Source organism: Hemiscyllium ocellatum, chromosome 45 (genome assembly GCF_020745735.1).
Source record: "Hemiscyllium ocellatum isolate sHemOce1 chromosome 45, sHemOce1.pat.X.cur, whole genome shotgun sequence".
Lineage (NCBI taxonomy): Eukaryota > Metazoa > Chordata > Chondrichthyes > Orectolobiformes > Hemiscylliidae > Hemiscyllium > Hemiscyllium ocellatum.
The window spans coordinates 24,888,016-24,912,300 of record NC_083445.1 but is presented as its reverse complement, the minus strand read 5'-3'; the positions used below and the strand labels follow the sequence as shown (position 1 = coordinate 24,912,300).

At 44.0% G+C, this 24,285-nt stretch overlaps 1 protein-coding gene across 5 annotated transcripts in view; it reads right to left on the bottom strand.

Moving 5' to 3' along the window:
- pnpla6 (patatin-like phospholipase domain containing 6) overlaps nt 1-24,285 on the bottom strand; it is a 202,565-nt gene that overhangs the window by 52,112 nt on the left and 126,168 nt on the right. For all 5 annotated transcript variants that reach the window (XM_060855275.1, XM_060855277.1, XM_060855276.1 and 2 more), the window contains 4 exons: nt 8,155-8,218; nt 6,062-6,230; nt 2,785-2,967; nt 2,443-2,561 (listed from right to left, as the gene is read on the bottom strand). In XM_060855275.1, the coding sequence (XP_060711258.1) occupies nt 2,443-2,561; nt 2,785-2,967; nt 6,062-6,230; nt 8,155-8,218 (535 nt within the window). The remainder of the gene's footprint in view (nt 1-2,442; nt 2,562-2,784; nt 2,968-6,061; nt 6,231-8,154; nt 8,219-24,285) is intronic.

Below are 24,285 nucleotides of genomic sequence, written 5' to 3'. Positions count from 1 at the left end.
GATCTGTCCTCATGACTTAACTCTTGAATTCCAGGTATCAGTCTGGGAAACTCCCTCCAAGGCCATATATCTCTCCTAAGGTGCACTACCCAGATCTGGACTTTAAGTGGGGTCTAACCAGGATTTTGCATAACTGCAGAATAACTTCTGTACAACAGTCCTTCAGGCATGAAGGCTATTATTCAATTAGCATTCTTGGTTGTTTTCTAGGCCTGCTTGTGACATTTTAAAGATCTATGCAGCTGAACACCCAGGTCTCTTTGGATATCACAGAAGGTCAGCTGCTCTTGGTATACCTCATGTGGTCTGGAGCCATCGGAAATGTAGAGAGCAAGGGACAGTACCAACCAGGCCTGCACTTAAGGCAAACAAAATGTTCACTGTCCAAAAGGTAGCTGGATCTCACACTCAGATGTAAGACTGAGTGTTTGACAGGTTCGAGGTTGGAAGATTTGCCCAGTTTGAAGCCAGAGGAAGTAGTTTGCAGTGCAATCCTCACAGCGAGAGTTATTCCTGGGATTTAAAGTGACCCGCTGGGAAGTGACAAAAGAAGCAGCCCAATAAAAGATGGAAGCAGCTCTGAACTGTTTACGATAACTATAACTTCATCAAGGTTACAATGAGTGATAAGTAAAAGGCTACTATCCACTTGTTTAAAGTATTCAAGGTTTGCAGCTTGGGTCCCAGCTGTTTGGTTTTGGTATGTTCACTGAGCTGGCAAGTTGATTTGCAGATATTTCATCCCTATCTAGGTGACATCTTCAGTGCTTCCGAACCTCCTGTGAAGTGTTGCTGTGCTGTCCCTTCTGGAATTTATTTGGTTCTGTTGCTGCTGCTTCCAGTTGCTCGTTGTAGTGACTGGTTTTGGATCTCAGTCTATGTGTTTGTTGATGGAGTCTGTGGAAGAGTGCCATGTTTATAGAAATTCTCTGGCTGTCCTCTATTTAGCGCTGTGTGTGTGTGTGTGTGTGTGTGTGTGTGTGTGTGTGTGTGTGTGTGTACTAGGGACAGCTGGTCGTGGTGTTTAGTGGCTAGTTGGTGTTTGTGGATGCAGATTGCTAGGCGTCTGCCTGTTTGTCGTATAATGTGTTTTGTGCAGTCTTTGCATGGAATCCTGGGAAAACACAACAATTGTAGGACAGCCAGAGAATTCCGAGAAGTATGGTACTCAGACATGGACTCCATCATCAAACACATCGACCTCGGTCCAATATATGGGCCACTACAATGAGCAACTGGATCTGACAATCAGAAGTAGCAGGAACACAACCAAATAAATTTCAGAAGGGTCAGTACAGCAGTGCTTCACAGGAGGTTCCAAAGCACTGAAGGTGTCACCTCGACAAGGGATGAAACATCTGCAAATATGCCCATGGACGAATATACCCATACAAATATACCCATGGACGAATATACCCATACAAATATACCCATACCCATGCAACAAAAACTCCCAGCTCGGCGAACAGAACCACAACAACATACCCATAACCACGACAGTTTGAAGTATTATTATACCCCATACAAATGAAAACAGTGAGTTAATGCTTTTAGTAATTTGTCACAGTAAAGTTAAGTGTGAAGTCTGCAGTGTTATGTTATTCTTTCAGTTAAATTTGAAGGTAAAATGTCTCTTTAAAAAGTATTGGCTTCCATGGAGACTGTCAGAAACTGCTGTGGCTTTCAAATTCATAACAGAACTGAGCTGCATTGGTTCCACAGCACTACATCTCCACTGACATCAACACTAGTGCTACAACAGCAGCTCAGCCTGATCCAACCCTTCAAATGCAAAACACTGTTAAGCTGCAGACTGTTAAAAGGACACTGGGCGAGGGCCATTAAATGAAGGGCTTATGCCAGAAACATCGATTCGCCTGCTACTTGGATGCTGGCTGAACAGCTGTGCTTTTCCAGCACCATACTCTTGACCCAAGGGTCTTTACCAAAAACTATCACACAGATAAGGCCAGGCTTGGCTGGGGAGTAGAGAACGCTTCACACATGGGAACGTGAGAGGGGGGAGAAAGAACAGGCCATTTATGGGGTCAAACACTGACGGATACATTCTGGGAGTGGCAAAAGGTTCAGTTTGAATTCTAGGCAAGATAGCTTGAGGGACATTGCAAATCTAAAAGATCAATGGGAATCTGAGCTTTATAACACTGCTTTTCCATCAGGACTTATGACCATTTTTAATAAGCGAACACCTTGCACATCCCAAGTAAATTCTTGACAAATGTGCTTCCATAGAATCGAGAAAGATAGTTTGTGCATCAGTGACATTCCGAAACTGCATGGAACGTACATACACCACTTAAACATGGAGGGTTGGTGGGGGGAGGAGGAATGTGCATCAACTGAAAAAGTGTTTTGCAGCCCACTCTGACTGCTGCTCCTCACTATTAACAACATCTCAACTAGTAGTTAAACTTTAGTTACCTGGCTCCACCCCCTCCTAAGACCAGTGCGATCGTGTTTCCCGTGAGGATTCGAGCCAGTCGAGAAAAGTCACTGTGTCGATCTGCTGTTTTCTCAAATAGTTTTTCATACATCTCCCTCTGAAAGAAGAATGATAATTACTCCTTGTCCTTCTCAACTTCCAAGACAACTTTCTTCTCCCTCACTTAACACTGCTTGCTCCAGACCCTTACTGCCTCATTGCCAAAACATGCGCTCCCAGCAAGCTACCCACAGTAAATTAGTTATTCCAATTTTCCCACCTCTCCTCACAGATCTGCACTCCTGCAGCCACCCGTGGTCAGATAGCCCACGCCCAGTTACCAATTTTTGGAGGCTCCGACGAGAGAAGATCCTGCGAGGACACTTGATGTGAAAATGTCCTGAACACCAGCTCCTCATGTTCAGCCACTCCACGGTCCGGGAAGGACTGGGACCATCTTCCTTATGTAGAAGGATGAGTTGCTTCAGTGCCCGGACAGCTGTGTTCTCTAACATCTGTTCCAGCTGCAGAGATGGAGTACAGAGACATATAACCAAGAAATACTAGCTGTGTAGACACATACTCCATGTCAGAGGGGGCATGGATGGACAGCACAAATGTAAAGGCTGCCTCTTTATATTTTTCTTTATTTTCAATTGTGGACTGAAAAGGGAAAAAAAAGACTGTTTTAAAAACCAAGGATTGTGGAAAGGATTGCTGTACTTCAAAAAAGTTACCTGACAGTGCACGCAAGGTCGGAGTAATTTTGAGTCTAGATGAGTCTTAAGCAGAGCTGATGTGAAGTGTAGAGGAGACAGCATTTATACTATATTGGGGAGAGGGGGTGGTGGGGAGCACTAGGGGTGAAGAAGGGGTGCTGATCCACTGCTGCATAAATGCTGGCCCCTCCACACTTCAGCTCCAATAAAGAGAGTCTTCTAGATTCTCAACGTTAGCTTGCTCTCTCTCTCTCCACGGCTGCTGCCTGACCTACTGTGACTTTCAGCATTTTTTGTTATCACTGCTTGGAAGGTGGTCGAGGTAGAAACCCTCATAACGTTTAAATAGTATTTAGACGTGCACTTGCAATGGTAGGGCATACAAGGCTATGAATTGTACGAAGGGATGAGCATTTTAGCCAGTAGGGATACATTTGTTGGCATTCAGAATTGTTTACCTGTAGCTAGAATCTAGCTATTTGTAATAAACAGCAATTTTTGTCAAGTGTAAAATCTTAGTTTGTAGTTCCTGTCAACCTGGGTCTGAAGGTCAATTTGGGGATCTGTGTGCATTTGAATAACATCTTTAAATTTTGTGACAACTCAGAATAGTATGGCTTGACTTCTGAATTTTTCAAGATTTTGAGCATTTCGATGACATCTGTTTTAACCTTCCTGACCTTCAGAAGAATGAGCCCAGTTTCCCCAGTCACCCCACAGAAGGGAAGTTTCTCATCCATTGCATGGTCCTAGTAAATCTCCAGTGGGAGACAAAAGCACTGCCTGTGCTACAGTATCCAGGGACCAGCACACAGGAAAATCCCATTCTCAGGCCAGAGAACAGATTTTACTTAAATTGCTGTAATCTTGACATTTAGCTATCCAGCACTCAGGGATGGGAACAAATATACATCATTCTCAAAATTTCCAAGCAAGTGCATCATTATTGCCTTATAAAGTTTGTTTTAACAGAAAAAGCGGAACACGTTTTAAAAATAAATGTCACATCTGATAGGATCCTTTATCTTTTCTCCTTATTAATGTGAATGTGCTGCTCCTTAAATTAAAATTCTTTCACGTAATGTGGGAGTCACTGGTAAGGGCCAACGACTGTTTTCCATCCTTAACTGAGTGGTTTACTCCATCACATTCAGTAGGGCAGTTAACAGCCAACCACCATGCAGTGAATCTGGAATCATATGGAAGTAAGAATGGCAGATTTTCTCCTCTGAAAGGACTTTAACCAATCAGATGGATTTTTCTGCTCCAATCAATGATGGTCGGCATGTCCACCAATACTAAGACTAATTTTGTATTCCACATTGTATTAATCAAATTTAATTTTCACCAATTACCATGGTGGGATTTGAACCCACGGACCAAAGGATTAGCCTCGAGCCTCTGGGTTACAGAACTTAAAACATTACAGCACAGTACAGGCCCTTCGGCCCTCAATGTTGTGCCGACCTGTGGAATCAATCTGAAGCCTATCTATCCTACACTATTCCATTTTCATTCATATGTTTATTGAATGGTTAGGGACGTTATCATTGCGCCTCCATACCCCTGCATTTCTCCATTTCAGGCTCCCAGAAGCAAGACGATAGAAAGCAAAGGTTGGTTACATAAACATACCAAGTGAACAACTTCAATTATTCATTCCCTTGAATTATGACGCAGCATGGGCTGACTTTGCATTGTGTACAATCCCAACACAGAACTCGATGGTTTGCTCAAAGTGCTACCTACCTTCCAGCAAAAAACACTTAGTTGCAGATGGTGGCACGGTGGCTAAGTGGTTAGCACTGCTGCCTCATAATGCCAGGGACCTCGATTCCAGCCTCAGGTGACTTTGAAAACTCCACACAGACATGCTCCCTGGCTCTTCCTCCGGGTGCTCCGATTTCCTCCCACAGCCCAAAGGTGTGCACGTAGGGTGGATTGGCCATGCTAAGTTACCCATAGTGTTCAGGGATGTTCAAGTGAGTTGGGTTAGCCATGGGAAAGACAGGACTACATGGATACGGTCTCGGTGGGTCGGTATGGATTTCATGGACCGAATGGCCTGCTTCCACACTGTGGGGATTCTATGATTCTATGATCTGTATCATCATGGAAATACAGTGGTACAGAGGAAATGCTACACCATTGACTAACACATTAAACTGAGGCCTGCCTGTCCCCTCAGATGGGCAATGAAAGATTGCAAAACATTAATCAAAGATTAAGATGATGAGAGGCATAAATGGAGTGAATAGCCAGAGACTTTTTCCCAGGGCAGAAACATCTATCACGAGGGGACACAATTTTAAGGGAATTGGAGGAATGTTTAGGGGAGATGTCAGAGGTGGATTATTACACAGAGTGGTGGGAACGCACATTAGGGACATTTAAGTGACTCTTGGATAGGCACATGGATGATAGTAAGATGAACGATATGTAGGTTAGTCAGCTCTTAGAGTAGAATAAAAGGCTGGCACAACATCGAGGGCTGAAGGGCCTGTACTGTGCTATACTGCTCTATGTCTGTGTTAAAGATGAGGAGGGGATTTCTCAAAGGGTGTTATCTCATTTATTGTAATATACCTTTACCTTTCTAGGCCAAATATGTAAAACTTACTGAATATAGTTAACACTTTCTAGAAATAGACACAATTCAAGGAATTCAGATGTCCTAAGTTCTATTCCCCAAGTGGCTGGGACAATTTCTTTCTTATCTTTCTGCGGCTGTATAGATTTACTTTGCTATTACTCTGCTCCCTTACTTTTCCCTAGTTATCACAGCCAGTGGGTTTTCATCAGTGACATCAGGTTGCTGCCAACAACTCAATCTGTCAACCAATTTACACAGTAGGCTATAGGGAATGAGCCAGAAATGCTATGCAGGGTCTCATGCTACCTCTCCCAAGGTGGGCTCTTGGTCTCCAAGTCCGATGATGAGGATGCAGTCAGCCTGCCGAATGCAGCGTTGGGTCCAAGGTGTCATGCCGTAGTCAGTCTGGTACAACACAATGCGGTGGATATCCTCTTGCTGGGCCAGCCAGCCTGACAGACGGTATTCATGGATGCTGAAAAAGGGGATCAAAACACTGACTGTTTGCCCATAAAGCAGCCTATGTAGCTACTCTACTCTACGTGACAATTGTCAACATCAATGGGAAGACAACTCTTGAGCATGAAAGCACTGAGCATTGAACCAAGGACTCAAGATGGAATAAGCAACATTCTCCTGCGAAGGCCACTGCCTCCAATGGGTAGCTAGGTCCAAACTAAACTAGGTCAGGACAGCTACATTCAGGCACTGCAGACCATTCTGATGGTTAAACAAACATGGAAAATTTAACAGATGTTAATTCATTTCATTTACACTGGCTATGACTCTCACAGTTTCAGTGGGGGATGACCAGGGGTGGGCTAGGCAATGGGTTTCTTGAACAATGCTAGATATTTTTAATCAACCTCTTTGGATGTGTTATTACACACCTCCAGGGGCAGGTGGGACTTGAACATGGACTTCTGGTGTAAGAGGTAGGGACTCTACCACAAGCACATGTAACTACTGCTGGTTATTATGCATTTTTTATTGCACTAACATAACGGGTGTTTCAGTGGTATTTTTGCATAGAATACTGCTTGGAGCATCAAACATTTCCAATAATGTCTGGATGTCTTTCCCACAAATATTCCAACAAAGCAAAATGGCAGGTACGGACAGCATTTGAGTATGCTTGAACTATACTGTAAATTTATAGGCTTGTCTTCTCAAAGTTGCATGGTGCCTGGAGTTATTTTTGAGCTGTGACAGCAAACAGAGTAATAGTAACAGAGTGTCAGTAGAAGCAGATAGCACAAAATAGCAGCTAGTTTCCCATTTCCTGCTCCCAAACTGTGCATTAACATCTCACCCATCTGCTTTGGGCAAGAAGAAAGGAGCCTCATGAGTTTAAAACATAATTTTGGCCTTTGGCTGAAAATAAGTAGATGCTGAAGTAGTTCAGACTTAATTGCATGTCCATCCAGTAACGTAGGAAGGTCCAGTTTCCAGGCTAAATTAAAGACATGAAAAATTCCCTACTTCCTGTTTTACATGAGAGATCATCTTAAAGATACAAGGGTGGTCACAGTACATCCTGAGCATCAGGTGCACGGAGTGACACTGTAGGTAAAAGGAAGCACTTTGCAGTGTATGACACTGGACAGGTTTTGGTTCATTCTCAAACGATACTCCAAGATGGTTATAATTAAAATAACAGGAACTATTCCCTGTCCAGCTACCCAGTACCATCACCACCTTCATTCCTCATGAAATTTCAAACATCCCCACGAGAAACCTGCCTGTGAGGAGGACTACACACGATCTGAACTTTGCCAAGACTTTGTTATTTTGTTTAGTCTTGTCTGGGATCACTGGCAAGGCCAGCAGTTTTTGCCCATCAATGCTATAAAGGAACTGATTGGGTCTCTAGGTCACTTCAGTCAGCAGTTAAGAGTGAGCCAAATTACTGTGGGTCTGGAGCCACATATAGGCCCGAAGGACAGTTGTGAATTAAGTGGATTTTTACAACATCAGTGACAGGGTTACACAGTGACCATTGCATCTCTTAATTGCAGAATTTGTTTTGTACAGAATTCAACTTTCACCATGTGCCACATTGGGACTCAAATCAATGTCTCCAGAACATCAGCTGAGAGCTTTATATTACATAACCATTAAGCCATCACCTCCCTTAAATCCCCATTGATAAACAACTATCTGATTGATCTTTGAGAAATCAGTTCAGATTTGTTTGAAGCATGTAACTAAATTGTGGATAAAGTTATGCCAGGAAATGCCTGCTTTTAATAACTTAATAAAGTTAATTATTATTCAATTTTAAACCATCTATCCCCAGATAGCAGCAACATCCCAGTTATAAACTGCAATTTGGGGGGAATACAGTATTGAATACCATACAGTTCGAGATGATTGATATTCTTATCCAGCACTCTTACCTGTCTAGTGCTGACGCACCCAGACGCTGCCGAATAATATCACTGGTCATCAGCAATGTGGGCCCTAGCAAGTTACAAAGACAGCCATTGAGAGTTATTGTCATCGTCAACACCACACTGTGTAAGCAGTAAAAGCAATTCACTAGCCAGGCAGCATGTGCATCAGATGGTAAAGGACTCAGAAATATTCCCCAATCCCCTCCTTGTTCCTGGGAACAGGCCAAATCCTAATGAGGTCAATCGCCTAGAAAATATTTCTGCGTCAAAGCAAATCAGGGAAGCCCCAGCCCCATGGTGGAGATGTGAAGCAATCGCTGCTGAGGGAAATCCACATATATATGGGCATTGGGTGAAAACTGATTGAACATGACTGTGATGTCATGACAGTTCAATAGTGTGCTGGCACCGAACCCTCACACACTTCAGAGGTAAAAATAATGACTGCAGATGCTGGAAACCAGATCTGGATCAGTGGTGCTGGAAGAGCACATCTGGATCAGACTGCTGTGCTCTTCCAGCACCACTGATCCAGACTGTGGAGAGTCAGAGGCTGAGGGTGACCTTGTAGAGGTTTATAAAATTATGAGGGGCATGGATAGGATGAATAGTCAAGGTCTTTTCCCTGGGGTGGGGAAGTCCAGAACTAGAGGGCATGGGATTAAGATGAGAGGGGAAAGATTTAAAAGGTCTAAGGACTTTTTCACACAGAGGATGGTGCGTGTATGGAATGAATTTTTAGAGGAAGTGGTGGAGGCTGGTACAATTACAACATTTAGTGAATAGGAAGAATTTAGAGGGATATGGGCCAAGTGCTGGCAAATAGAAGTAGATTAGGTTAGGATATCTGGTCAGCATGGACGAGTTGGAGCGAAGGGTCTGTTTCTCTACTGTACATCTCTCTGATTCTAAAGGGAAACTAGACTTCAGGGAAGAGAGAACACTGAAAAAAAAACAAACTGGCGATTAAAGGATGGGACACAGAAAGAAAGAAAGAAAAACTCTCCCGAAAGATATCATTGATATTGATTTCTCTATAATCCGATGAAAGGTGTTTCAATTGGAGAATATTTATTAGTTTGTTATAGAATTCAAAGATAGCAGGTGGCAGATAATCACTTCTGCATTTAAACCTGCCATTATTGTAATATAATTGGCTTTGTACATTCAGAGCTGCCAGTTTCTTTACAATTTCCACTTGGTGAATGTATCTTGAGGATTTATTTATTTGTGGTGAATGTATCTTGAGGATTTATTTATTTGTGGTGAATGCACCTTTCTTATCCCTCCTGTACAAATCACAGAACCTCAGTAGCTAGTGAACAACGTGCTGACTCTTTGCAAGGTTGATCAGAGTGCTGAGAGGTTGGACGAGTTTGGGAAATCTTAATCTTGGTCTAAAAATGTAACTTTATTTATAGTTATCATCTTTGACTCTCTTCAAAACTAGTTTTCATCCAGGCTGAAAAACCCAAGAATTCTGTGCCTGAGACCAGCTGGAGGCGATTAATTCAGGAAAGTAGCTTCATCTGTTTTTCTCTTTAACCTGAGGCTTGAGCTGACATTATAGCATATAAACAATAGCATCTCAGTGCAAATAAATGTGGAGTGCAACTGAGCTGGGTACTGAGAGTTGTGTGAATAAGGTAATTAGTTGAAGGAGATGCCATTTTGCTTTTTGTGTTCACCCATTGGTCCTCCATTAAGGGAAGGAGTTGGCTGCTTTATGAGTATTTGGATTTAAAACAGTTCAGGAAGAAGATTAATATATTAAAAAATGCTTATAAATAATTGGATCAAGTAAGCTGAATAATTAAAACACATTAAAGATTGTGACAATTTGAGAGAGCTCCTGGGTGCTGGTCTGATCAGAGTCCAACACATTAGGGAAAGTTGCTTGGATATTTTGAACCAGGAGGTGGTCACACCCCATTGGAATTGGATTCTGGTTTAATCAGTGGTCAGGTACAGGGGAGCGTGACTACAGCTGAGACAGTCAGTGGGTCCAGGGGGAAAAGATAATCTCTTCCCAACAAAGTGAAAGAGTAGGAGATGCAGAAGGACGAGTTAACTGAGCAAAGTACTGTGGTGCAGGAAGCCAGGTCAGTGGGTGGAGCAAAAAGAAATATAGTGGCAGAGGAGTGTGGAAAGGGACTGACAGTGTTCTCTGCAACAAAGAACAAGAGTCTAGAGAACCATGTTGTCCACCCAGTGCCAGGATTTAGGATATCTGTTCAAGGTTGGAGAGGAACTTACAATGGGAGGGGTAAAATAATAAAAGGACACTTAATGCACAGTGAGTATATTTAACGAAAACTATTTTGGCTTATTTTTAAGGGCTGAACATGCCTTGCTCCTCGGAGGGAAGGTTATGATGGGCTCCCCAAAGAGTGTGTGTGTGACCTTTGAATTATAACTGAACAGCTGGTTGGAACACCACAGTGGGTATTGAGCTAAGTCACTGTGAGACTGTAATTCAGGCCAAGCAGTAGCAACAGAATTCCCTTTCCTGAAGGACTGTGATAAACTGGCTGGATCTGTTGGGCCAAGTGCAGGGAGGTGGGGTTACTGTGGATGGACATTTTGGTCAGCCAAAGGGCTGTCTCTGTGCTGGAGAACTGTATGACAAAACTGAAGACTGTGTATCTGAATACATAGAGTATTCAAAACAAAGCAGATGATGAGCTGACAGCAGAAACTGAAATCCCAGAGTTATGGTGGAGGAGGAGGCCATTCGGCCTGTCATATTTACTCCAAATCTCTGAGCATTTTGGCCTCAGTGCAATTTCCCTATAACCCTGCACATTATTTAAGTAGAAATAATCATCCAATGCCCTTTTGAACACTTCAACCACATTTCCAAGCAGTGAATGCCAGACTCGAAGTAATCACTGTGTGGAAAACCTCTCTTACCTCATAATTTCTTGTTTTGCAAGACACTTTGAAACTGTGCCTTCCAATTCCTGATCGGTTTATAAGACTCGTTTTTGAAAAGTTCAACAAAAGCTCCTCTGAACCTTCTCTCCTCAAAGGAAAACATCCCAAACATCTCCAATCTTTTCTCATCTCTGGAACCAGACTCTCCAATGAAAACAGTCCCAACTGCTTCAATCTACCCTCATAACTGAAGTTTCACATTTCTGGAACCATTCTTGACAATCACTTCAGGCACTCTCTGCAATGCATTCACATCCTTCTTAAGGTGTGGCACTCTGAACTGTACACAATACTTCAGCTGAGGTCCTATAAGTGTCATATATAGTTCAACATAAACTCCCTGCCTTTGTACTTTATGCTATTAATGAAGCCGAGAACACCGTATTCTTGATCAACAGCCCTCTTCTTGTCCTGCCACCTTTACCGACTTAGGCACACATATACCAGGTCTCTATGCTCCTACACACTCCTTAGAGTAGTACCCTTTACTTTACAATGGTCTCTCCATGTACTTTGTACCAACATGTACACGTCAACTCACAATTCTCTGCATCAAACTGCATTTACCACCTATCTGCCCACTCATTCAACTTATCAATGTTCCCTTGAAGTTTGACACTGTCCTTCTCGCAGTTTACTATACTCTCAATTTTCGTACTGACCACAAATTTTGAAATTGTTCCCTACACTGAGAACTATATGGAGAAAGTGAGGACAACAGATGCTGGAGATCATAGTTGAAAATTGTGTCACTGGAAAAGCATAGGTCAGGCAGCATCCAGGAAGCAGGAGAGTCAATGTTACGGCCATAAGCGCGCGAGTGCGACACACACACACACAAGGTTCCATTACTGACCTTCGGGGAATTCTACTACAAACCTTTCTCAGCCCGAATATACTCTGCCAAACCCTCAGCTAATTATATATCCGTCTTGCTGCATCCCTTTTTATTCCATGAGCTACAACTTTTCTGAAGTCTGTTGTACAGCATAGTATCAGATACCTTTCAAACGTCCAAGTACATCACATTGACAGCATTTCACTCAACACTGTTAATGCTTCGAATATCGGATTATCCGGCAAGATCGCAAGGTCCCGATGCTTGGCTAAACTATTATCCGGAACTCAATTAAATCAAACAAAATACTCTCTGCCTGTGTCCTTCAGATAATCGAGGTTCCCCTGTACATATGGCTCTTCATTAGACAATTCAGGCTTGGTATTCTGAAGTAACGCCCAGTTTTCCACAGGATTATTAATTTAGACCTGCTTAATTACTTCTCCAAACATTCCAACCAAAGTTAAACTAGCTGGTCTGAAACTGCTGAGCTTATTTTAACAACCTTTTTTTTTGAACTAGGGCATAATGTTTGCAATTCTACAGACCTCCAACATCACCCCCAAAATAACTGACAGATGGCTGCAAGATGACAAATTGGGTGCCAAATGTAGAAAGGTACAGGACATTTAGTAAAGGGAAGAAGGTAGAAAGGTGGCTCACAATCAATTATGGCATTAACATGAGAGGGGATGACCTACATTCAGGAAACAAGGATATAGAAGTGGTATAGGTAGGGACTAGAAATGATAAAAGCAAGATGTCACTTGTGAGAATTGTACACATACTCACCAATAGTGGGATGAAATACGAACACAGAAATAATGGTAGATTAGATTAGACTTACAGTGTGGAAACAGGCCCTTCGGCCCAACAAGTCCACACCGACCCGCCGAAGCGCAACCCACCCATACCCCTACATTTACCTCTTACCTAAGACTACGGGCAATTTAGCATGGCCAATTCACCTGACCCGCACATCTTTGTGACTGTGGGAGGAAACCAGAGCACCCGGAGGAAACCCACGCAGACACGGGGAGAACGTGCAAACTCCACACAGTCAGTTACCTGAGTCGGGAATTGAACCCAGGTCTACAGGCGCTGTGAGGCAGCAGTGCTAACCACCGTGCCGCCGTGTCGCCCAACAGTAGCTCGACAGTAAGGTAAAATCATCAGAGTTTTACAGGATCACAGAGAGAGAAGATTGGTGGTTTAACCTGAGCTCAGATGAGGGAAAAAGTTGAGGAGGAAGAATCCTTCACAGTAGGGGAACTCAACCTACATTGTGGATTTCACATAGCATCACAAACCAGCCATTCAGCCAACTGAGCTAACTAACCCCTCAGGGTTTGCATTTTAAACCCAGACAGACTGGAGAAATAAGATGGACCAAGGTAGCCCAGGTGAACACTTCATGAGGAGTAACATATTCTGGAGTGAGACAGCTGGCTGTATTCGATCTGGTATTGTACATCAAGATCATTTAACAACTAGAGAGAAGTCACCCTGAGGGAATAATGATCATGATGGGAGTGAATTTTACATTCTATTTGAATTCAAGAAGAATGAATTCAAGACTATTATTTTAAACTTATGTAAGGGTATGGAAGGTCAGCTAGTTAAAAAAAATGAACTGGCAGGTTAGGTTAAGGACATAGTGGCAGTCACCTTTTTGATTCATTGATAAGACTTTCATTTCACTGGCTGGGCCAGCATTTATTGCCTGTCCCTAATTGCCCTCAAGGGTGTGGTCGTGAGCTGCTTTCTTGAATTGCTGTCTGTAGTCCCACAATGCCGTTAGGGAGGGAGTTTCAATATTTTGATCCAGCAACACTGAAGGAACAGTAGTATATTTTTAAAGTCAGGATGGTACCTTGAGGGGAACTTGCAGGTGGCATCCGTTCACCAAGTATTTACATGTGGAGAGTTCTTGACACTGATCCAGCTCCCTCACAGCCAGTTCTCAGAGTGAGCAGGATGCCTGACCCTCCTGTTTATAGCTGTCAGCCAGGACCCCCTGATTGGATCAGATAAACCACCTAAATCCGGAACTCCTATTCTATTTTATTCTATTCCAACCTCGTTACAATCACCCTGTTGGAGTCAGAGGATATAGGCAGGTTCCTTTCTTTTGTAGCTCCTCCTTGGGAGTTTTAGCATTTGGTCACATTCTTCCAACTCTGTCTCTGGGAGGCCAAGTAGCACTGAGCCCCCTCCCATTGGCAGTGGTCGAAGTGTGCGTAATGGTTTTAAATTTTCTGGACACACTTCCAGTCACAGCTGACAATATAGACTTGGTATTAGGGAATGAGCCTGGACGGGTCACCAATGTTTCAGTAGAAGAGCATTTTGGGCTTAGTGACCATAACTCCATAAGATTTCGAGTCGTCTTGGAAAAGTTCAACAGTGGCCCTTGGGTGACAGTGCTTAATTGGGCAAGGGCCAATTACACCCAAATCAAACAGGAACTGGGGAGTGTTGATGGGGAGCTGTTATCTGAGGGCAAACCTAGGTCAGGCACATGAGCTGCTTTTAAAGACCAGTTTATTAAAATGCAGGGCAGGCATGTCCCTGCGAAACCGAAGGACAGGAACTGCAGGATTCGGGAACCGTGGACAACAGGGGGAATTGTAAGCTTTGTCAAAAGGAAAAAGGAAGCCTACAAGAGGTCTAGGCAGCAACAAACTTGTAAAGCCATTGAGAAGCATATAAAAATTAGGAAGGAACTTAAACACGGAATTAGGAAGGCTAAAAGGGGCCATGATATGTCTTTAGCAAAAAGGGTCAAGGAGAATCCTAAGGCTTTATATGCATATCTTGGAAGAAATAGATTAGCAAGAGAAACAGTAGGCCCACTCAAATATAAAGGAGGGAAATTATGTGTGGAGCCACAGGAAATGGGAGAGATCCTGAAGAATATTTTGTATCGGTATTAACCAAGGAGAAGAACAGAACTGATGTTGAGGTCAGAGATGAGTGTGTGAATACTCTCGAGAATGTCACTTATGGAAGAAGGAAGTTTTGGGTATCCTAAATTACATTAAGGTAGATAAGTCCTCAGGGCCAGATGGGATCGATCCCAGGTTACTGTGAGATGCAAGGGAAGAAATAACCGGGCACTAGCAAACACCTTCACATCCTCTTCGACCATTGGCTAAGCTCCAGTACTCTGGAGCCACACCTATGTTGTTCCCTTGTTTAAGAAAGGAAGCAGGGATAATCCAGGAAATTATAAGATGGTAAGCCTGATATATGTGGTGGGGAAGCTCTTGGAGAAGATACTGAGGGACAAGATATATGCACACTTGGAGGAAAATTAACTAGTTGATGGGCAGGCAGCATGGTTTTGTATGGGGAAGGTCATGTCTCACCAGCCTGACTGAATATTTTGAAGAGGTGACAAGGATTATTGAGGGAAGGACTGAGTGTAGTTTGTACGGACTTTGGTAAGGCATTTGATAAAGTCCCACATAGCAGATTGGAACAAAAACTAAAATCACTGGGATTTGGTGTAGGCTGGCTAGATGGATACAAAACTGGCTTGGCTACAGAAGGCAGAGGGTAGCAATGAAGAGTGTTTTTCAGACTGGAGACTGGTAACTAATGGTGATCCACAGGGATCAGTCTCAGATCTTCTGTTGTCTGTAGTAAATATAAATGATCTGGAGGAAAATATGGGTGGTCTGATTAGTAAGTTTGCAGATGACATGAAGATTGGTGGAGTTGCTGATAGTGCCGACAATGGTGAAAAGATAAAACACGACATAGATAGATTAACAACTTGGGCACAGAAATGGCAGGTGGAATTTAATCCAGACAAATGCAAAATGAAGCATTTTGGAAGATCAAATCTAGGTGTGAACTATACTGTAAATGGCATAACCCATCAGGACATTAACATACAGACAGATCTGAGCATATAGGTCCATAGTTCCCCTAAAGCAGCAACATACGTGGCCAAAGTGATTAAGGCGACATATGGCGTGCTTGCCTTTATCACCAAGAGCATGGGGTACAAGGTTTATGTAACAATTTGCAGCCTGGGTGCTGGTTGCTGTGATTGTGGGTATGTTCACTGAGCCGGGAAGTTGATTTGCAGACGTTTTGTCCCCTGTCTCGGTGACATCTTCAGTGCTTTGGAACCCCTTGCGCTATACTGTCCCTTCTGGAATTTATTTGGTTCCAGTTGCTAGAAGCAGCAAAAATGGAACCAAATAAGTTCCAAACGAGACAGTACAGCACAGGAGGCCCCGAAGCACTGAAGATGTCACCTAGACAGGGGACAAAACATCTGCAAAACAACTTCCCAGCTCAGTGAACACACCCACAACCATGACATGGAGTACAAGGATTGGTAAACCGGGTTGGAGCTATATAAAATCCTTGCCAGGCTGCATTTGGTGTCTTGTGTGCAGTTTTGGTCACCAAACTACCAGAAGGATGTGGAAGATTCGAAGGATCAGAAGCATCTGTCAGAAGAGATGGTGGAAGCAGGCACGTGGGTGACATTTAAGAAGCATCTTGATGGTTACATGAATAAGGAGGGAGTAGACGGAAAGAGACCGAATAAGGGCAGAAGGTTTTTGAGTTTATTTAGGGCATGATGACTGGCACAGGCTTGGAGGGCCAAAGGGCCTGTTGGTGTGTTGTACTTCTCTTTGTTGTTCCAATATCAGACTTTAGATGCAAAATGATCCAGTCCTGGCAAATTGAAACAGCTGCTGGTGATGGGAGAAACCAAAGGGCCGCTACAACTGTTTTGGACCTGGAGAGACCAGATCACTGTCAAGAATGGCAGATGATTATGGGGAGCAACAGTGATTGTCCTGAGCAAAGGTCGCTGCCAGATACTGGCTGAGCTCCATCAAGGTCATCCCAGAGGTTTCTAAAATGAAGGTGTTGGTAGGAAGTTATACCTGGTGACCAGGATCGGATGCAGACAGAGCCGCATTGGTTGGACAGCGCCCAGACTGCCAACAAAGACAAAAGTTACCACCAGCGGCTCCTCCATATTCATGGGAATGGTTGGAATAACCCAGGACGCAGTTACGTGTCGACTATGCAGGTTCTTTTCTGGGGGGGGGGGGGGGGGGGGGGGTTGGCTGGAAGGTACATTTGCAGAGTAGTGTGATGCCAAAAGTGTGGGTTCAATCCCCATCACCAATTTGAGGTTCCCATGAAGGACTCTCCTTCTCAACCTCTTCCCTCCCCTGAGATCTGGTGGCCCTCAGGAGAAATCATTACCAGTCACTTCTCTCTCTGATGAGAGAGCAGCCCCTATGGTCTGGTAAGACTATGACAACACCAACTTTAATAGGCTCAATCTCCTTAGTCATTCTGGATGCCCACTCCAAGGGTCTGGATGGGCAAGAGACATAGTCACTGCAAAGTCAGGTCCTGTGATGTTCTAAGTTTGGTTCTGAGCAAGCATGTGCACCACATGAAAGCTGCAACCTAGGCACTGCAGCAAAACAGAATACCCAGCCCCTCAGAACACCTGGAAGGCTGTCAGAACCCACAAGTTCTCCCCCTCTGCCAAGCGCCTGAAGAAACCTCTGCGGGCAAGATGGACATGTCAGGAAGCGCAATCTTGATGCTGTTATTGCCTGAAGATGATGAATTTCTTCCGAGTTACTCTGGGCACAAGGGGTGGGCTAAGGTGTGGTACATGCCACCCCTCTCCGAGGCAGAGTCAGAGGATCCAGACCCGGTGTGGAAACACCCTTTGTGAAGTGACAGGAAAAAGAACAGGCCTCCATCCAGGGACTGAGATGGGGAGGAACGAGGTCAGCAAGTGGACCTGAGAATATGATTTTCCTGATTGGGGTTGTTAACCAGCTCTACCAAGGAGTCCTGGCTGACAGATATAAACAGGAGTGTTCTGTTACCTGTAGGAACCAGCTCTGAGCTAGCTGGGTCAGTGTCATGTACCCTGCGTGTGTAAATAAAGAGTGATTTGCTGACGGTATACCAGCTTTCAGGGAACATCTGCAGTTCATGGATAAAGTTGAAGAGTAGTGTCAAATGTCAGTAAAAACATATAATTGGGTGAAGAAAGGCAACTAGTCTGGAGATTGAAATAATCATAGAATGAGTCATCATAGAATCCCTTCTGTATGGAAACAAGCCATTCGGCCCAATAAGTCCACACTGACCCTCCAAAGAGTATCCCACCCGGACCTACTCTGCCACCCTATTTCTTTACATTTACCCTGACTAATGCACCTAACCTACACATCCCTGAACACTTTGGGCATTTTAGCATGGCCAATTCACCCAGTCTATACATCTTTGGATTGTGGGATGAAACCAGAGCACCCAGTGGAAACCCACGCAGACACAGGAAAAACTCCACACAAGGCTGAAATCGAAGCTGGGTCCCTGGTGCTGTGAGGCAGCAGTGCTAATCACTGGGCCACTGTGCCACCCCAACAGAATATTGGACAGAATCATCAAAACTTGCTTAAAATTAAGGGAAAAATTACACTGGGATAAAGGTAACTGAAAAGGTAACAAATAAGACGACCTTGGACAGATATTTAAATAAGACTTAATACAGTGAGTATCAGTCCTATGGAAAGCAAGGTGGGGGATTAACCATGGGAAACGAGGGAGTGAAAGGTGATCTGAACAGGTATGGTGCACCAGCCTTCACTCCACAGGAAAGCGAGGACTGCAGATGCTGGAGATTAGAGCTGAAAGTGTGGTGCTGGAAAAGCACAGCAGGTCAGGCAGCATCCGAGGAGCAGGCGAATCAACATTTCGGGCAAAAGACCTTGACCAGGCCCTGATGAAGGGCTTTTGCCTGAAACATTGATTCTCCTGCCCCTTGGATGTTGCCTGACCCGCTGTGCTTTTCCAGCACCACACTCTTCACTCGAGAGGACACAAACTATAATGCAGAAATAGTTGTACATGAATAAGTGGAAAAAGGGAGGAACTGAAGAAAATTACAACTACGAGAGAACTGATACTGAGTAAATTGTCAGAGTTACAGTCCCCAGGTCCTGATGGATTTACCATAGACTCTTAAAAAAAAAATGGCTATTGAAAGAGTCGATGCATTAATTTGATTCCCAAAAAAGAAAATCAGGGCGGGTTCTATTAATTTGGAGTAGTTAAGCTGCGCATTGAGAAAGGGATGGGGACAGAAAGGCCCATGGAATAGACCAATTAGCTTCTAAAAAGGAGTCAACATGTGAACTTGATTTCTCTCTCATCAGACCTGCTGGGTTCCTCCAGCACTTTCTGTTTTTAACTCCAGTCAGCTCAATATCTGTCATCTCAAAGATACTAGAAGAGGGGAAAGATATAAAAGAGACTTAAGGGGCAACTTTTTCACACAGAGGGTGGTACGTGTATGGAATGAGTTGCCAGAGGATGTGGTGAAGGCTAGTACAATTGCAACATTTAAGAGGCATTTGGATGGGTATATGATTAGGAAGGGTTTGGAGGGATATGGGCCGGGCGCTGGCAGGTGGGACTAGATTGGGTTGGGATATCTGGTCGGCATGGATGGGTTGGACCGAAGGGTCTGTTCCCATGCTGTACATCTCTATGACTCTAACTTAGAGCTGGGCATGTAGTTATGCTCAGGTTAATTAAGGAAGAATCAATATGATTTTGTGAAAGGGAAACCACATTTAAATAATCTAATAAAGTTCTTTGATAGCCCTGGGTTATTTTCTGGTTGGCAAGATGTCATGATCAGTATTCCACAGGGAATCAACATTTTACAATCTTCATTTTTTCAGCGGCAGTTGAAGTGGGAGTGACAGCAAGGACCAGAGGCCCGACAGGAAAGTAAATATATAATCTTACCTGGTGTTTAGGCGGAGCGCCGCTGAGCAGGAGCTGACATGGGATTGCTGGGTGGTTGCTTTACCCAAGACACCACTCGGGTAGTGTCTCCCACCTCGAACCAAAATAAAAGGTTCTGTGCAATAACTTGGTAAGTAGACTTGTCCTTTTTTTTTCAGTTTTCAGCAGTCTCATTGGGAATTTAGAATAGTGGGGATGGAGGTGAGGGCAGTTGAATGTTCCTCCTGCAGAATGTGGGAGGCGAGGGTCACCATGAGTGTCCCTGCTGATTGCACCTGCGGGAAGTGCACCCAATTCCAGCATTAGGGAACTGGAACTGAAGCTGGAGCTGGATGAACTTCAGATCATTCAGGAGGTGAAGGGGTGATTGAGAAGAGTTACAGGGAGGTAGTCATACCTCAGGTATAAAACAGAGGCAAATGGGTTACAGTCAGGGGACGGAAAGGGAACTGGCAGGCAGTGCAGGAATCCACTGTGGCCATTCCCCTCAACAACAAGTATACCATTTTGGATACTGTTGGGGGACTACTTATCAGGGGTAAGCAATGGGGCACAGGTCTCTCGCACAGAGTCTGTCAATGTTGCACATAAGGGAAGGGGGAAGAGGGCAGAGCATTAGTCATTGAAGACTCCATAGTTAAGGGGACAGGTTCTGTGAGAGACTCACAGTTGGTGTGTTGCCTCCAAGGTGCCAGGATTTGCGATGTCTCTGATCTTGTTTTCGAGATCCTTGAGGGTGAGGGGGAGCAGCCCCAAGTCATGGTTCACATAGTTACCAACAACATGGGTAGGAAGAGAGATGGGGATTTAAGGGAGAAATTCAGGGAGCTAGGGTGGAAGCTTAGAGCTAGGACAAAGAGTTGTTATCTCTGGTTTGTTGCCAGTACCACGTGCTAGCGAGGTGAGGAACAGGGAGAGAGAGGACGAAAATGTGACAACAAGGATGGTGCAGGAGGGAGTGTTTTGGATTCCTGGATAATTGGGGCTCTTTGTGGGGAAGGTGGGACCTCTACAAACAGGATGGTCTTCACCTAAACCAGAGGGGTACCAATATCGCGGGGGGCAGAAGCGGAATTTGCTAACATTCTCCGGGTGGGTTTAAACTAATACAGGAGGATTGGAACCCAAATTGTAGTTTGAATATACAGGAGGTTGAGAGTGGTGAGGTCTAAATTAAGGTTTCAAGGTTACATGAGGGCACCGGCAAGCAAGATGTTGGTTTGAAGTGTGTCTACTTCAACGCTAGGAGCATCCGGAATAAGGTGGGTGAACTTGCAGCATGGGTTGGTACTTTCACTTTCCAAAAATTGACTGGAAATACTATAGTTAAGTACTTTAGATGGGTCAGTCTTTGTCCAATGTGTGCAGGAGCATTCCCTGACACAGTACATAGACAGGCCAACAAAGGGCGAGGCCACATTGGATTTGGTACTGGGTAATGAACCCGGCCTGGTGTTAGATTTGGAGGTAGGTGAGCACTTTGGTGATAGTGACCACAATTTGGTTATGTTTAGCGATGGAAAGGGCAGTATGTACTGCAGGGCAACAGTTATAGCTGGGGGTAAGGCAATTATGATGTGATTACGCAAGATTTAGGATGCATTGGATGGGGAAGGAAACTGCAGGGGATGGGCACAATTGAAATGTGGAGCTTATTCAAGGAACAGCTACTGCAGGTCCTTGATAAGTATGTACCAATCAGACAGGGAGGAAGTTGTCGAGTGGTTTACTAAGGAAGTTGAATCTCTTGTCAAGAGGAAGAAGGCAGCTTATGTTAGGGTGAGCTGTGATGGCTCAGTTAGGGGGCATGAGAGTTACAGGTTAGCCAGGAAAGAGCTAAAGAGAGAGCTAAGAAGAGCCAGGAGGGGACATGAGATGTCATTGGCAGATCGATCAAGGAAAATCCTACAGCTTTCGATAGGTATATCAGGAATGAAAAAAAGAGGAGCAAGTTTAGGGCCAGTCAAGGATAGGAGTGGAAAGTTGTGCATGGAGTCCGAGGAGATAGGGGAAGTGCTAAATGAATACTTTACATCAGTGTTCACACCGGAAAAAGACAATGTGGTCGAGGAGAATACTGAGATACAGGCAACTAGACTAGACGGGATTGAGGTTCACAAGGAGGTGGTGTTAGCAATTCTGGAAAATGTAAAAATAGGTAAGTCCCCTAGGCCAGATGGGATTTAGCCTAGGATTCTTTGGGAAGTCAGGGAGGAGATTGCAGAACCTTGATCTTTATGTTGTCATTGTCGACAGGAATAATGCCAGAAGACTAGAGTATAGCAAATGTCCCCTTGTTCAAGAAGGGTCATAGAGACAACCCTGGTAATTATAGACCAGCGAGCCTTCCATCAGTTGTGGGTAAGCTGTTGGAAAAAGTTATAAGAGATAGGATTTTTAATCATCTAGAGAGGAATAAGTTGATTAGAGGTAGTCAACACGATTTTGTGAAGGATAGGCCGTGCCTCACAAACCTTATTGAATTCTTTGACCAAACAAGTGGATAAAAGTAAAGCGGTTGATGTGGTGTATATGAATTTCAGTAAGGTGTTTGATAAGGTTCCCCACGGTAGGCTAAAATACAGAGGTTGGGGATTAAGGGTGATTTGGCAGTTTGGATCAGAAATTGGCTTGCTGAAAGACGGCAGAGGGTGGTGGTTGATGGGAAATGTTCATCCTTGAGTTCAGTTAGTAATGGTGTACCACAAGGATCTGTTTTGGATCCACTGTTGTTTGCCATTTTTATAAATGACCTGGATGAGGGCGTAGAAGGGTGGGTTTGTAAATTTGCAGGTGACACTAAGGTCGGTGGAGTTGTGGATAGTGCAGAAGGATATTGTAGGTTACAGAGAGACATAGATAAGCTGCAGAGCTGCGCTGAGAGGTGGCAAATGGAGATTAATGCGGAAAGATGTAAGTTGATTCACTTTGGAAGCAACAAAAAAGCAGATTCTTGGCAGTGTAGGTGAGCATCCATGTATACAGGTCCCTGAGAGTTGCCACCCAGGTTGGTAGGGCTGTTAAGAAGGCATATAGTGTGTTAGCTTTTATTAGTAATGGGATTGAATTTCAGAACTATGAGATCATGCTGCAGCTATACAAAACTCTGGTGCAGCTGCACTTAGGAGTACGGCGTACAGTTCTGATCATCGCATTATCGGACGTGGAAGCTTTGGAAAGGGTGCAGAGGAGATTTACTAGGATGTTGCCTGGTTTGGAGGGAAGGTCTTACAAGGAAAGGCTGAGGGACTTGAGGCTGTTTTCGTTGGAGAGAAGAAAGTTGAGAGGTGACTTAACTGAGACATAAGAAAAACAGAGGGTTCAATAGGGTGGACTGGGAGAGATGGTTTCTTCAGATGGTGGTGGGTCATAGCTTTAATTGAGGGGTGATAGATATAGGACAGATGCCAAAGGTAGTTCCTTTACTCAGAGTAGGAGGGGCATGGAATGCACTGCCTGCAACAGCAGTAGACTTGCCAACTTTAAGGGCATTTAAATGGTCACTGGATAAACATATGGATGAAAATGGAATTGTGTGGGGTAGAAGGGCTTCAGATCCACGGGTTGGTGCAACATCGAAGGCCGCAGGGCCTGCACCGTGCTGTAATGCTCTTTGTTCTATGTTCATATAAATGATGAACATGAAAGGCATGGCTGATGACACAAAAGTAGAGATGAAAATAAGTTGTGAAGATCACATAAGGAAGCTGCAGGTAAGATCAGTGACGATACAGGTATACAGATAATATGAATGATTATACAGATAAGATTAGTGAGTGGGCAAACGTCTGGGAAATTACAGCATAATATTGGAAAATCTGAAATTGTCTATTTTGGTAGGAAGAATTAAAAAGAAACACATTCCCCAAATGGTGAGAGATTGCACAGGGATCAGAGTGTCCCTGCACATCAATTGCAAAATGTTCACAAGTAATTAAGAAAGCTAATAAAATATTATCATGCATTACAAGGGGAAGGAATCCAAAAGTGGGAGGTTATACGGAATTGAAGTACGGAAGCAGTTCAGAGAAGGTTTACCAGATTGGTACCTAGAATGGGTGACTTATTTTTTGAGGAAGGGGTAGACAGGTTAGACTAGTATCCACAGGAGTTTAGAAGAGCAGTTTTGGAGAGTAAGAGCAAGAGATGAATCAATTCAAATGTTTAAAAGATCTTAATGTTGCAGAATCTGAGTGTTGTTGACTGGGTGCATGTGGAATGGATGTTTCCTTTTGTGAGCAAATCTCAAATTAGGGGTTGAGAGTGTGGTGCTGGAAAAGCACAGCAGGTCAGGCAGCATAGATATTTCGGGCATAGAGAATAGACGTTCCGTGCATAGTCCTTCAACAGGAACTCGGGCTCATGCCCAAAACATCGATTCTCCTGCTCCTCAGAAGCTGTGCTTTTCCAGCAACACACTCTCGACTCTGACCTCCAGCATCTGCAGTCCTCACTTTCTCCTCCTCAAATTAGGGGTCGCCTACAGGTGAAGAGAAAGATTTTCTCTCAGAACTCTATTCCACAAAAGATGGTAGAAG